Genomic DNA, 14,111 nt, shown 5'->3' with positions numbered 1-14,111 from the left:
GGGGGGGGGAGGTGCACGCGCACTTTGCGCACACACTTGTGTGCGCCTGGCTCACACCAAAGACTATAAACACAGCCATTGACAGTGTTGAGATCACAAGGAGTAAACCACACCAAACCTTTAGGTCTATATATGGACATAAACCTGTCCTGGCGAGGAATATCGAGGAAATTTCAAATAAAATATCGTCCGCAATGGAGAGCTGAAACGAGTCAGAACAATCATAAATCTGCGAACTGCAGGTTTACGATGCGCTAATACAAACCCCATTTCCAGTACTGGAGTGCAGTCTGGGGTAGATTACCTGGACATCTCGCAGATAAGCTACAAAAACTGCAAAATCGAGGACCTAGTGAATTAGGGCAATAAGCCAGTCTGCCTAAGATGCAATTGCTTGTCATTTGTCCTTGATATGCTTGGATGGGACAGACTTGCAACAAAACGAGCCATAGATAAATAGGAAATTGGCCTTTTAGTTGTCACAGGCGTTTTCAATCCAAGCAGCACCGGACTTAAGGCTCAATATGTCACTCACAAGACCGGCCTGACTCAGATAATAAATGTCTTGACCAGAGACACCGGTACACTCGATTGGTGTCTGACCAACAAACCAAAGTACTTTAAGCAACCTTTACAGCTCTCCAAGATGGGTAGTTGCGATCACTACCCAATCCTGATCAAGCCCAACTTGTCGGTTACCAACCCAAAAGCCCACAAGAGCTCTGTCTGGCGACGAAACTTGCGGCGCAGCAACCTGGACGCCTTTGGCCGCTGGATCACTCAATTTTGCTGGAATACCATCTTGAGCCTTCAGACGGCTAGGGAAAAATTTGAGCGGTTCTATACTGTCATCACTGACGCTGTGAACACTTATCTTCCCTTGCAGAGAGTTCAAGTCTGTGCCACAAACAAACCCTGGATTGGCACATCACTTTGTTCCTTGATTGCTCGCAGACAGAAGGCTCTTATCACCCTCGGTAAAGACTCTCGCCTGTACAAAGAACTCAGGAATCAAGTGCAAAGAGAGTGTAAAGTATGCAGAGAAAGATACTATTCCAACAAAGTTGCTGCGCTTAAAGAGTCAAATATTTCTCGCTTGTGGCAGGAAGTCAAATGTCTGAGTGGCTCTGTTGTCTCAAATGAGTGGTGGCACCAGCTGATGGATGACTCTACCCCGTCGGTCCAGATTCTTGCTGAAAGATTCAATGAGTTTCTTCTTGGTCTTACGTCTAATTTCGCGCCCATCAGCCAGCAAGTTACCTGCTCGGGGCCAGTCCCCCCTGAACTGCTTATCACCCCTGGAAAGGCGTTTAAAGCCCTAAGTCGCATCAAAGTGAAGAAGTCATCTGGACCTGACCCAATCCTCAGTGTCATATGGAAGGAATTTGCCCCTGAACTGTCTGATGTCGTCTGCAACCTGTACAATTTCTCATTGATGGAAGGCTTTGTTCCCCAAGAACTGAAGGAGTCGATTGTCCATCCAGTGCCAAAGTGCTCCCCTCGAAAGACTCTGAGTGAGGACCTTAGACCCATTACCCTTACTTCTCAGTTAGCTAAAGTTATGGAGGGATTTGCACTTGATTCGCTCTTCGCATGCGTTAAGGATAAGCTTGACCCTAAACAGTTCTCTGTAACAGGGAAGTCTACTGTGCAGGCCCTGGTGTATTTTCTCCATTGCATCCTTGAATCGCTTGAAAGAGGCGAAAATTATGTGCGCATATTTTTTGCCGACTTTTCAAAGGGCTTTGACTTAGTCTGAGCTCGACCTTCTGGGAGTCAACGAGTATCTCTAAAATTGGATTGCTGCCTTTCTCACAGCCCGACCACAGCGCGTCAAAATCAGTGGCCACACCTCATCGCCTGTGTTCCCTAATGGGGGCATACCACAAGGCACTAAGCTTGCTCCACTATTGTTTGGTATACTTGTAAACAGGCTAGCGAGCACTTGGCCATATCGCATTAAGTATGTTGATGACACCACTATCTTTGAAGTGATTCCCAGGTGCTCGCCAAGTTATCTGCCATTTATTGCTAATGATATTTGCAATTTTGCTACGGAGCGTGGGATGAGACTCAACCCCAAAAAGTGTCGGGAATTAGTCATTAATTTCCTGCAGTACCAGCCCTCGCCAGGTAATGCCCTGCAACACATGGGCTCCGTGATTAAAAGGGTTGAAAGCTACAAAATCCTCGGTGTCCACATTAGCTCAGATCTATCGTGGAATAAGCACGTAGACTATGTAGTTAAGAAGGCAAACAAAAGGCTCTACGCTCTCCGGCTCCTTAAGATATCTGAAGTACCGGTCCAGGATCTTGTTGCCATCTATTGTGTACTCATTAGATCTGTTGTGGAGTACGCAGGTCCATTATGGGCTAATATACCAGGGTTCCTTGTCTACATTGTTGAGTGCATCCAAAAGAGGGCCCTCCGTATCGTTTTACCCCATCTACGATACAAGGAGGCCTTGGACGCCAGCGGGCTCCAAAGTCTTGCTGACCGCAGGCGCGAGCTTTGTATCAGTCGCATGACCTCCGCTAAGGAGCTAGAACCCCTTCGATCTGTAATTACTGGAGGCGTAATTAATAACGAGCATGAATACTCACTAAGATCCGGCAGTATGAATACCTACAAACTTATTTCTGTAACTAAACGCTTTGGTGACTTTGTAACTTATCGATTTCTGTAATATTATAACGCTATATGTGCTGGCCCTTTGCCTTAATTTAGTCTGTAATACTGTCTGTAATAACCACCCACCCACCCATCCATCCATCCATCCATCCATCCATCCATCCATCCATCCATCCATCCATCCATCCATCCATCCATCCATCCATCCATCCATCCATCCTTCCATCCATCCATCCATCCATCCATCCATCCATCCATCCATCCATCCATCCATCCATCCATCCATCCATCCATCCATCCATCCATCCATCCATCCATCCATCCATCCATCCATCCATCCATCCATCCATCTATTTATCTATCTAATTATCTATCTATCTATAACAGCGGTATCACAAATAAAAACGAGATTCCGGCCAGCACAGGGCTTCCCTTTTGTTGTTACACTAGAAGTTTTTAATCAGGTTGACTAAAATTCCAAATAAAAGTAGTATTAGCGGTATTTAAACGTGCAAGGGGCATCTCTGTTTTGATACGTCCGATGATAATGGAATTGCCGCAGTCTTGCTGATGTTGGAAAACATCATATGCGCAAATTTAAAAAAATATATTTTTTAGAAGGGCTTTATGGTTCCCCTGTGTCTATCCCAGAAAGCCGTGGGGCCGTTTAAAAACAAAATGGAGAACGGACGAACGGAGAGAAGTTGTTCTTGCGGAGCGCACCGTTTTCCTTGCTTCAGTCTGTATCTTAAAGACAACAATAATGGTTCCTGAACTAGGCATAAATACATCAAATGTTATTTCTTCGGGAACAAGATTGAAAGGCGCTACTGCCTATTTTATTGGCCAATTGGATGGAAGGATAGTCGATTTGCCAATTTCGAGTCCTGCACCTGTGATGCGGCGAACAGTTCTGCCTTTTAAACGACTACTTTTATGCCCGATTTCAATGAAATTACAGAGAATGTATGGAGGGTTGTATGCTCTCAAGCGAACAAAAGTGCAATATCCAAGGAACAATTATAGGGCTTTCTCTGGCATTGTTTGAACGGAAAGTGTGTCACTGGAATGGCAAGGGTTTTTTTTTTCAAGTCCTGCATCGTGAGCCCAAAATCTCTGAAACGAGAAAATTTGATAAATTGTGATGTCTCCCCACATTTCATTATAATAAATAGCAGCCATTTTGACATTGTATGTGCACTATTACGCATGCGTGGCGGCCATGTTGTCTCTTATTTCTGGGAATGGGCGTGAACCTGTGTACCATAGCATGAGCCTGTGTACCATAGCATGAACCTGTGTACCATAGCATGAACCCGTGTACCATAGCATGAACCTGTGTACCATAGCATGAACCTGTCTACCATAGCATGAACCTGTGTAGCATAGCATGAACCTGTGTACCATAGCATGAACCTGTGTAGCATAGCATCAACCTGTGTACCATAGCATCAACCTGTGTAGCATAGCATGAACCTGTGTACCATAGCATGAACCTGTGTGCCATAGCATGAACCTGTGTACCATAGCATGAACCTGTGTACCATAGCATGAACCTGTGTACCATAGCATGAACCTGTGTACCATAGCATGAACCTGTGTACCATAGCATGAACCTGTGTACCATAGCATGAACCTGTGGGCCATAGCATGAACCTGTGTACCATAGCATGAACCTGTGTACCATAGCATCAACCTGTGTACCATAGCATCAACCTGTGTACCATAGCATCAACCTGTGTACCATAGCATCAACCTGTGTACCATAGCATCAACCTGTGCAGCATAGCATCAACCTGTGTACCATAGTCCATAGCATGAACCTGTGTACTATAGCATCAACCTGTGTACCATAGTCCATAGCATGAACCTGTGTACCATAGCATGAACCTGTGTACCATAGCATCAACCTGTGTACCATAGCATAAACCTGTGTAGCATAGCATCAACCTGTGTACCATAGCATCAACCTGGGTACCATAGCATCAACCTGTGTACCATAGTCCATAGCATGAACTTGTGTACCATAGCATGAACCTGTGTACCATAGCATCAACCTGTGTACCATAGCATCAACCTGTGTACCATAGCATCAACCTGTGTACCATAGTCCATAGCATGAACTTGTGTACCATAGTCCATAGCATGAACTTGTGTACTATAGCATCAACCTGTGTACCATAGCATAAACCTGTGTAGCATAGCATCAACCTGTGTACCATAGCATCAACCTGTGTACCATAGCATCAACCTGTGTACCATAGTCCATAGCATAAACTTGCGTACCATAGCATGAACCTGTGTACCATAGCATCAACCTGTGTACCATAGCATCAACCTGTGTACCATAGTCCATAGCATGAACTTGTGTACCATAGCATGAACCTGTGTACCATAGCATCAACCTGTGTACTATAGCATCAACCTGTGTACCATAGTCCATAGCATGAACCTGTGTACCATAGCATGAACCTGTGTACCATAGCATCAACCTGTGTACCATAGCATAAACCTGTGTAGCATAGCATCAACCTGTGTACCATAGCATCAACCTGTGTACCATAGCATCAACCTGTGTACCATAGTCCATAGCATGAACTTGTGTACCATAGCATGAACCTGTGTACCATAGCATCAACCTGTGTACCATAGCATCAACCTGTGTACCATAGCATAAACCTGTGTAGCATAGCATCAACCTGTGTACCATAGCATCAACCTGTGTACCATAGTCCATAGCATGAACTTGTGTACCATAGCATGAACCTGTGTACCATAGTCCATAGCATGAACCTGTGTACCATAGCATCAACCTGTATACCATAGCATCAACCTGTGTACCATAGCATGAACCTGTGTACCATAGCATGAACCTGTGTACCATAGCATAAACCTGTGGACCATAGCATGAACCTGTGAACCATAGCATAAACCTGTGTAGCATAGCATCAACCTGTGTACCATAGTCCATAGCATGAACCTGTGTACCATAGTCCATAGCATGAACTTGTGTACTATAGCATCAACCTGTGTACCATAGCATGAACCTGTGTACCATAGCATGAACCTGTGTACCATAGCATCAAACTGTGTACCATAGCATCAACCTGTGTAACATAGCATCAACCTGTGTACCATAGTCCATAGCATGAACCTGTGTACCATAGCATCAACCTGTGTACCATAGCATGAACTTGTGTACCATAGCATAAACCTGTGTACCATAGTCCATAGCATGAACCTGTGTACCATAGCATCAAACTGTGTACCATAGCATCAACCTGTGTACTATAGCATGAACCTGTGTACCATAGTCCATAGCATGAACCTGTGTACCATAGCATGAACCTGTGTACCATAGTCGATAGCACGAACCTGTGTACCATAGCATCAACCTGTGTACCACAGCATGAACCTGTGTACCATAGCATCAAACTGTGTACCATAGCATCAACCTGTGTACTATAGCATGAACCTGTGTACCATAGTCCATAGCATGAACCTGTGTACCATAGTCCATAGCATGAACCTGTGTACTATAGCATAAACCTGTGTACCATAGCATGAACCTGTGTACCATAGCATAAACTTGTGTTCTATAGCATCAACCTGTGTACCATAGTCCATAGCATAAACCTGTGTACCATAGTCCATAGCATGAACCTGTGTACCATAGCATCAACCTGTGTACTATAGCATGAACCTGTGTACCATAGCATGAACCTGTGTACCATAGCATGAACCTGTGTACCATAGCATGAACCTGTGTACCATAGCATGAACCTGTGTACCATAGCATGAACCTGTGTACCATAGCATGAACCTGTGTACCATAGCATGAACCTGTGTGGCATAGCATGAACCTGTGTACCATAGCATGAACCTGTGTACCATAGCATGAACCTGTGTACTATAGCATGAACCTGTGTACCATAGCATCAACATGTGTACCATAGTCCATAGCATAAACCTGTGTACCATAGTCCATAGCATAAACCTGTGTACTATAGCATGATCCTTCAGGCCCGTAGCCAGGGGGGGTTCTGGGGGCTCGGAAGAACCGCCTCACTCGACGCTGACCCCCCCCCCCCTTCCTGGCTACGGGCCCGTCCTTTGTACCAAAAAAATGAACCTTTGTACTATAGCATGAACCTTAGTACCTAAAAAACTTACCAAGCGTTGAAATAATACGAATATCTCGCCAGCGATTTGCTGCACATCAGCCAAACCCTTATACATTACTGGATTCAAGTTACGTGATGACATTGTAGCTACTCGCACATGCGCAGTAGCTAAAAAGCAGTTGCATTTTATAACTGGGCTACCACAGGTATCCAATAAATAGAAGTTGTCATGCGCAGTAGCTAAAAAGCAGTTGCATTTTATAACTGGCATACCACAGGTATCCCAATAAATAGTAGTTGTCTGATCTGTGACGTCATTACCTATAACGTTTTGTTTCACTTGTCCATCTACCGTTATACTTTACTTGACCCAAGTTAAATTGGTGTGCAGCAAATCGCTGGCGAGATATTCGTTATTATCCCACGGTCACGTGATCTGTGACGTCATCACCTATAACTTTTTTTCACTTGTCCATCTACCGTTATACATTACTTGACCCGAGTTTGGTTAATGTGCAGCAAATCGTTTGCGAGATTTTCGTATTATTCCCACGGTCACATGATTGCTTAGTAATAAACGATAATCTAAGAATTCAATATTTTAACCGTCACGTAGGGAAAGGAAAAAAAAAAAAAAAAAAAACAGGAAAATCACCCGACCTGTGTTTTGTACTCAACCTGCACCCGACCTGCAATTTGTACCCTCCGATAAACGAAGCCGCCATACTTGTGTAAGGCGAATAATTCCTTCGACTTCCTTAAGTCTATCGTGCCATTTTGTTCTCTAGCATTCGTAATTATTTTGTAAATCGGACCCAAACGATCAACTTCTCAATTTGTGTTATTCTTCTAGCCGGGATCATGCTAGTCTGTTTAGCAGCCGCTTTTAGGGTCACTAAAATGGCTGCTAGGCAGACTAGTATCGTGATCGCAAAGTTGAAAAACTCTCGCTTATTTGCGAGCACTCTCGCATAACCATCCGACCATTGAGAGGAAACAGGGCTTCCAAGTGGTATTTAATTTGCATGCTCAGCAGTCTGGTCCCCTATTCTAGGCTCTTCGTGTCTTCCCGATAGTGCTAGCACTTTCTTTTTTACATTATTTGGCTTCGCAAGCACTTCTCTTTTTTTCTTATTTTCATATATATTTTTTATTTTAAAAATTTTTTTCATTAAAGTTGTCCAAAGCTAGGTCTGCGTTTGCCTTCTAGAACTCGGTCCATCACACTGGCGAGGATTAACTTCTAGTATCATAAAACGGCAAACATTGATCTTTACATTTTGTTGTGGAAAAATGTAAGTAAAAATTTGAAAAAAAAATGTCACGCTATATTATAAAAAGGGTAAAACTGGAGCATTTTTTGTAACCTACAAACTCCTGACTTTACCACGCTTATAGGAAACTCGCTAAATGTTAAACACAATTTTTTTTTCCATTTTGTGAATGGTACGATAGGCCCGCGGGCGCTCGTTTGTGTTTTGACACGTACCAAGGCCGTTCTCATCCCGATATGGGGAGCGATAGCAGCAGGGATTCATGGGAACGGCTGCATCGGGAATGTTGACTTCTTCGACGCATATCTTGGCCAAATTCAGAGACGTTGGTGTACTTGTACCCTACTTCTCTTCCTTAGCAATGTGGGAGATAAAGGTTAAAATTATTAATACAAAGGCAAGGAAACATTTATTTGTTTTGTTTCTTTGTGAATAGCCTGCGAATGATAACTTTTCCTATGATAACTTTTCCGATAATTGGCCGGTCATTGCTTTTAGTAAGCGCTCAGATCTACTGCCGCTGTGTTCGTATGTGTATAAACCCCAAGATGAGAGTTTGGCATTGTGACCTGAATCGCTTATTTATATCGCGATGGGAATCACTATTTGAATTAAACATAGAGATTAATATTTATACTAAGAAGGTGATAATCGCTTTAGAGAAATTACCGGTCGGAAGTTTCGAAATAAAGACAAATTTGTCATAATAGTCGGTGCCTCAAAAGGCTTATGTTACTTAATGGAAATATGGGAAAATATGGACAAGATAAATTGCGCATTTTATAGCTATTAAAACTAGACTGATGGTCACTTTAGACCTCTTATTCCAAAAGGGCGGAATTTAAAAAAAAGGCAAAAGACGAAGAACAGAAATATCTTATAGATGCTTGCATTGTTTTTCTATGGAATTACAATCAATAATTAAAAGTAGGAAGAGATGATTTATTAAAACGAGGAAGAGAAAATCGGCGAGGGTAAAGAGTTTGGCGTTCGTTTCAGGCACTTCCAACACTTTGTGTCGTCGCAGACGTGACTTCGATTTGTGACGTCACAGATATTACCCAATCGAGGTCTGAGGGCCTTTTTGGCGATTTCACGACTGTTTAAAATTTGTCTGCGAGGACGAGTCTTTTAGTATGACAGACAGTGCACACAGCTTAACCTTGCGCAGTTGGTTATAGTGTTCAGATTTTGTTAAAAAAGGTTTTTTTTATGAAAGCTTCGTTGCATTGCAAAACGTTTTCAAGTGATCAGTGGTTTCGACGCTACCAAGGGTGGTTGTTGATTGTTCTACACCAGCTACGAAGGAGAGTATCTGTGATATCATAGCCTGCTCAACAAAACGTAAAATCACATGATTGTTTCTTCAGAAAGTATTAAATGATATCCAATTTGGAACGCTTACCGACAGATTCTGCCTTTTCAGCTCAACCAAAGAGTCTCCAGGGTATTCCATTGCCTGCTAGGATACACAAAAAGCTGGAAAAAAAACACACTGCCATGGGAGATTAACGGAGAGTGTTTCAAATAAGAACATTAAAACTCCAGCTACCGCCAGGATTTTTTTTCTAATATGGCGCATAACAGCTCACTTGGAGATACCAATTCAACTCAAGGACTTAAAATTGACTGTTTCTCGGTTAAGTGTTTCTTCTCGAGGAGCGAGAGGGTTGGTATAATAACCAGCTTCTTTCTGACGTTCTTGGCTTCCTTCACAGGGAACTTCGTCGTATTTTACTTGCTAACTCGAGCGCGTCACCTGAAAAACTGCACGAGTTTTTCCATCTTGAATCTATGCGTAGCAGATCTTCTTATCACCGTTACATGCATTCCTCTTCTTACTGTTGATCTCTACATCGCAGATGAGTGGTTATTTGGAGCTTTCATGTGTAAGACGGTGACATTCTTGCAAAACACCGTCCTGGATGCATCTGTGCTTATCCTCCTTACAATCAGCATCGAGAAATTCACAGTTGTTTGTTTTCCCATCCAGTCCCGTTTCTATCGCAAGTGGTTTCGCTACATTGTCGGAGTTTGCTGGTTTGTAGCTTTTATCGATGCAGCCTATACAACAACCTTTAAGACATTGGTTACAATCGAAGACAGTGGACAGAAAAAGTGTATTTTGTCATACCCTAAAACAAACAATTTTAGTAAATATTACGTGATTGCGCACTCTGTTTGCTTTTTCTTCATCCCTTTGATATCCATGGTAGTCATCCATGCCATAACTGTATCCTCCATAAGAAGAAGACTCATAGTAAAGACGAAAACCAACAGCGATGACGACGTATGCTTTTCGGCGAAAAACATTCATCGTTCCAAGCTACACAATAAAGGCAAGGTCGTTGTAATTCTCGTACTGATAGTTTTAGTGTTCATGCTATCCTGGGGCCCGTATCTTTGCTTGGCAATATGGAACGAATTCACTGAGCCTGCGGCAAGCGACTTTGTCAACTATTTTAGTACTTTGAACAAGGTCTACGTGTTTTGTGTGTGGATGGTGTTTTTCAACTCTGTTTGCCATCCGATCTTATATTGTTTCATAGGAAGAAAGTACAGGGATGAAGCCAGAGCTTTATTCAATAGGTTCTTTCCTAAGAAAAATTACAAAAACAGTAGGCTGAGATTAACCTCGGTGCCAACAACAAATAACAGAAAGAGAAATTTCGAAGTGAGTCTTACCTCGCCACAGTAGAGACACAGTCAGCGGGAGGTTACCGAAACTAAGTTAAGTAGTTCAACAAATCAGAAAGGATTTTAAACTGGTTCTTAATGGTACGTTTAGGTGAGTCTTACAGTATCTTTTGAATACGGCTCTTTTGAGTTGGCTCGTTAATATATGGCTGAAATAACCTAGTTAATTTAAAGTAGGTGATACCAGCTTGTTATGTGAATACACTAAACTTTGTAACGAGGGTAACATAATAACCTTACACGTAGTTTTCTAACCTATGGCCCATTACTTGAATTTAATATATAGATTTAGGCACCTCCTAAAAGCGGAGCCAGTATGCATCTAATATGAGCCATACACTTATTTCAATAAACTTTGTCAGTGGAAATAGCGAATGGCAGTAAGACCAATTACTGCTTATGGGTATAATTATTTGCAAGAATAAGGATGTCAAGTAATCTTGTTATTCACATTTTCCAACATTCAGTCGAAATTTGACGATTCCCATGGTATTTTTTGATAGCAGAACTTTAAAATAGGTTGTATATACATTATTGTTGTTGATATGTTGTTGTTTATTAGGGAAGGCTTCAAGTGTGTTGAGACAGGATGTTTTCAGGAAAATTGAAACAAATACAGCGAAATGTTTTTTTTATTCTCTTCAGAATTTAAAACTCTATACATTGCAACACTATACATTCTATATATATCAGAAGATTACACTATGTATTGTATTTGCGAGGTGAATGTATAAGCGTTTTTAGAAGAAATTGCAAATATTGGCCTCTCTTCTGTGCTTTTTGGCTGATGTCTTCGAAATGTACGCCTGGGTGGTCTGGGTGGTCCATACAAAACACTGACCCTAATTGTAGAGAACCATGGACACACACTAAATCCCTATACTAAATTATCAGGGGGTTCATAATATCGTGGTTCATTACGCCTGCTATTTGTGTGCTAAAACATACAATATAAAAACTAGTTTTGTGTTACTCAGGTTGTGTTTATTTTCACTTAGCTGCATAATAAAAAATGCATTATATACATCCTGCCATAGCATCATTCCTTTAAGTTGGCAGCATGCTTGGAGTTTCTCTAGTAAGTGAACAATTTTGAACAATTTTGGAGAACAGTATTTAAGCGAGACCCCGAAGGGGGATGAGGGGGGGGGGGGGGGGGGTAGATGAGGATGATTCTCCAATCTTTTAAATAAAATTCTAACAACTGCTATATCCCTTCAGGTGTTCAAAGATTCTCTCAACTCTGCTATTACTTAGGGGGTCTTATGCCATAAGTTCATCCTATCCAATAACAACAGGACTTTAAGACAAGATGACATCACTCCTAAAAGTTGTCAGAAAAGAGGACCACAATACCCAGAATGCACCTTTTTTCTAGAGTCAAACCAGAATTCGTTGACAATAAAATTCTAGTTTTAGGTAAGGTTTCATTGAATGAAGCAGTACTGTTTTTATCTTCAATTTATCATGGAGGCTAAGTATTTTCTCATGATTTGATTGAAACAAAAATTGAAACAAAAAATAGTAGATCCTTTGATCCATGACTATAATAGAGTTTCTCAATATGTTTTTCCACTTCTTAGATGTTTGGAAGTCTGTGTTTTTCTCGGTTGGAGGCGACCGTGTCAGGGAAGCGTGCTTAAATAGCTTGCGCGGGCAAGCAGGCGGGGAGGCGAGGCAGAACCACAGGGCTCCCGCGCGATGACCAAAAAAACTCAATCGCATATTTGTATACCTCTATATATTTGATCCTCTATATATTTGTATATATAGAGGATCGTGTAACATTCTAAAAAGTCTGACGCATTGACGCCAATTTCAAACCAAAAAGCGGGAGCTATGAAATTTTCAAGGGAATGCGTGATGAGGGGCCACGCCCTCATTCAGCTTCTGAATGCTTTGACTGCAACTTGGTAAAATCCTGCGTACGCCCCTAACGGCACTCTCTACCGATGGATATATACTCTATGCACTTTGCATTCTTAAAGAATTAGCAAAAGGCGATAATCACGGCGAATTAGAGCACTAAATAGACAAGGTGTATTAATAAAGCTCATTTAACGGTCAAGGTTTTTTGTGTCTCACTTAATTTTCGCGTAAGTTTATTCTCGCGAATCTTTCAAAATCGGAAAATTCGCGAAATCTTAATGACGCAAAAATTAAGTGTAATATATCAAAAGTAGAAATGGTTAGTTTAAGTAAAAGAGAATAGGTGCTTCACTTTGGGTTTCCTTACATTGGACAAGGGCTTCGTAACAACCAGGCTGCGGGAAATATATGCCCATATAATACAATCAAAAGACGTTTTTTGGGCACTTTGTTTTATGGCGCCTCGCTCTTATTCGTTTACATGCCTTAGAGCCATACAATGCTGGCAACAAGGGATTCTAATAAGGTGTCCGTAATCGCCGTAAGGCTGGCAACAAGGGCTTATTCGAAGCATAGTGTTCTAGTAAGTGTAATAATATTGTTATGTTTAGTTAGTGATTTGCAATGAGTCACTGCTCCCCCACGTGCCCCGGATATCACAGTATTGATATATAACACCGGGGTCAGTTTGTAAAATAGACTGAGCATAAATAAGACAAATGAATCGACCTCGAACCCACAGTAAAGCCTATAAAATCTCTAAATAGCTTTTCGTTACATGGTGGCAGCCGGTGAACGTACTTGCGCTACATAATGGCCTCGCTATTTGGACTCCCACCGACGGGTCCGCTAGAAATCCACGACGCACAAGCATCAGACAGATGGAAAAAATTCTTGCTGCTCACAGTCATCGGAGAGGAGGCACAGGATGTGTACTCCACCTTCAACTGGGATGGCGACGACAAAAATAAAATCGAGCCGGTCTTAAAGAAATTTGGCGAATATTGCGAACCAAGACGAAATGTCCCGTTCGAGCGTTCGAGCGTTCGATGATCAATACAGAACCGCTCTCAGGAAACTCGCAGACGGTTGCGAATTCGACTCGATAACGCCAGAGGAGATTTTGAGAGATCGACTGATCTTCGGGATCAAAGACTCCAAAGTGCGAGAACGCCTGTTGCGAGAATCGAAGCTCAACCTTGCCCGGACCGATGAAATATGCAGGGCTTCGGAGAGCATGATCGCCCAAATGAAAGTAGAGGAGACGCGGCGACCGAAACGGAGATAAATAGAATGGTGGAGACTCAATTAAGCTCAAGAAAACCTCGTCGAAAACAACAACAACGGAAGGAATGTAGTAATTGTAACTACAGACATGCGGAAAATCGGGAATCGTGCCAAGCGAGTAGCAAGGAGTGCCGGAAATATGGACTGCGCAATCACTTTGGATAGAAATGCCGGCAGTCGGTTAAAGCGCTGGAGGAAGATAATGAAGGAGAAGAAGAAATGTACCAG

The 14,111-nt window shown here is 42.2% G+C and overlaps 2 protein-coding genes across 2 annotated transcripts; both read left to right on the top strand.

Moving 5' to 3' along the window:
* Positions 1 to 646: 646 nt before the first annotated feature.
* Positions 647 to 2,687, top strand: LOC116611458. The gene is made up of 2 exons (XM_048723088.1): positions 647 to 1,700; positions 1,819 to 2,687. Exons 1-2 carry the CDS (start codon positions 647 to 649, stop codon positions 2,685 to 2,687), a joined length of 1,923 nt encoding a protein of 640 aa, XP_048579045.1.
* A 6,680-nt stretch (positions 2,688 to 9,367) lies between these two features.
* Positions 9,368 to 11,496, top strand: LOC116611452 (pyroglutamylated RF-amide peptide receptor-like). The gene has a single exon (XM_032371791.2). The coding sequence runs from the start codon at positions 9,604 to 9,606 to the stop codon at positions 10,726 to 10,728; it is 1,125 nt and encodes a 374-aa protein (XP_032227682.2). The 5' UTR covers positions 9,368 to 9,603; the 3' UTR covers positions 10,729 to 11,496.
* The last annotated feature ends 2,615 nt before the right edge of the window (positions 11,497 to 14,111 follow it).

Source organism: Nematostella vectensis, chromosome 15 (assembly GCF_932526225.1).
Source record: "Nematostella vectensis chromosome 15, jaNemVect1.1, whole genome shotgun sequence".
Lineage (NCBI taxonomy): Eukaryota > Metazoa > Cnidaria > Anthozoa > Actiniaria > Edwardsiidae > Nematostella > Nematostella vectensis.
This window is presented reverse-complemented; position numbering and strand designations above follow the sequence as displayed.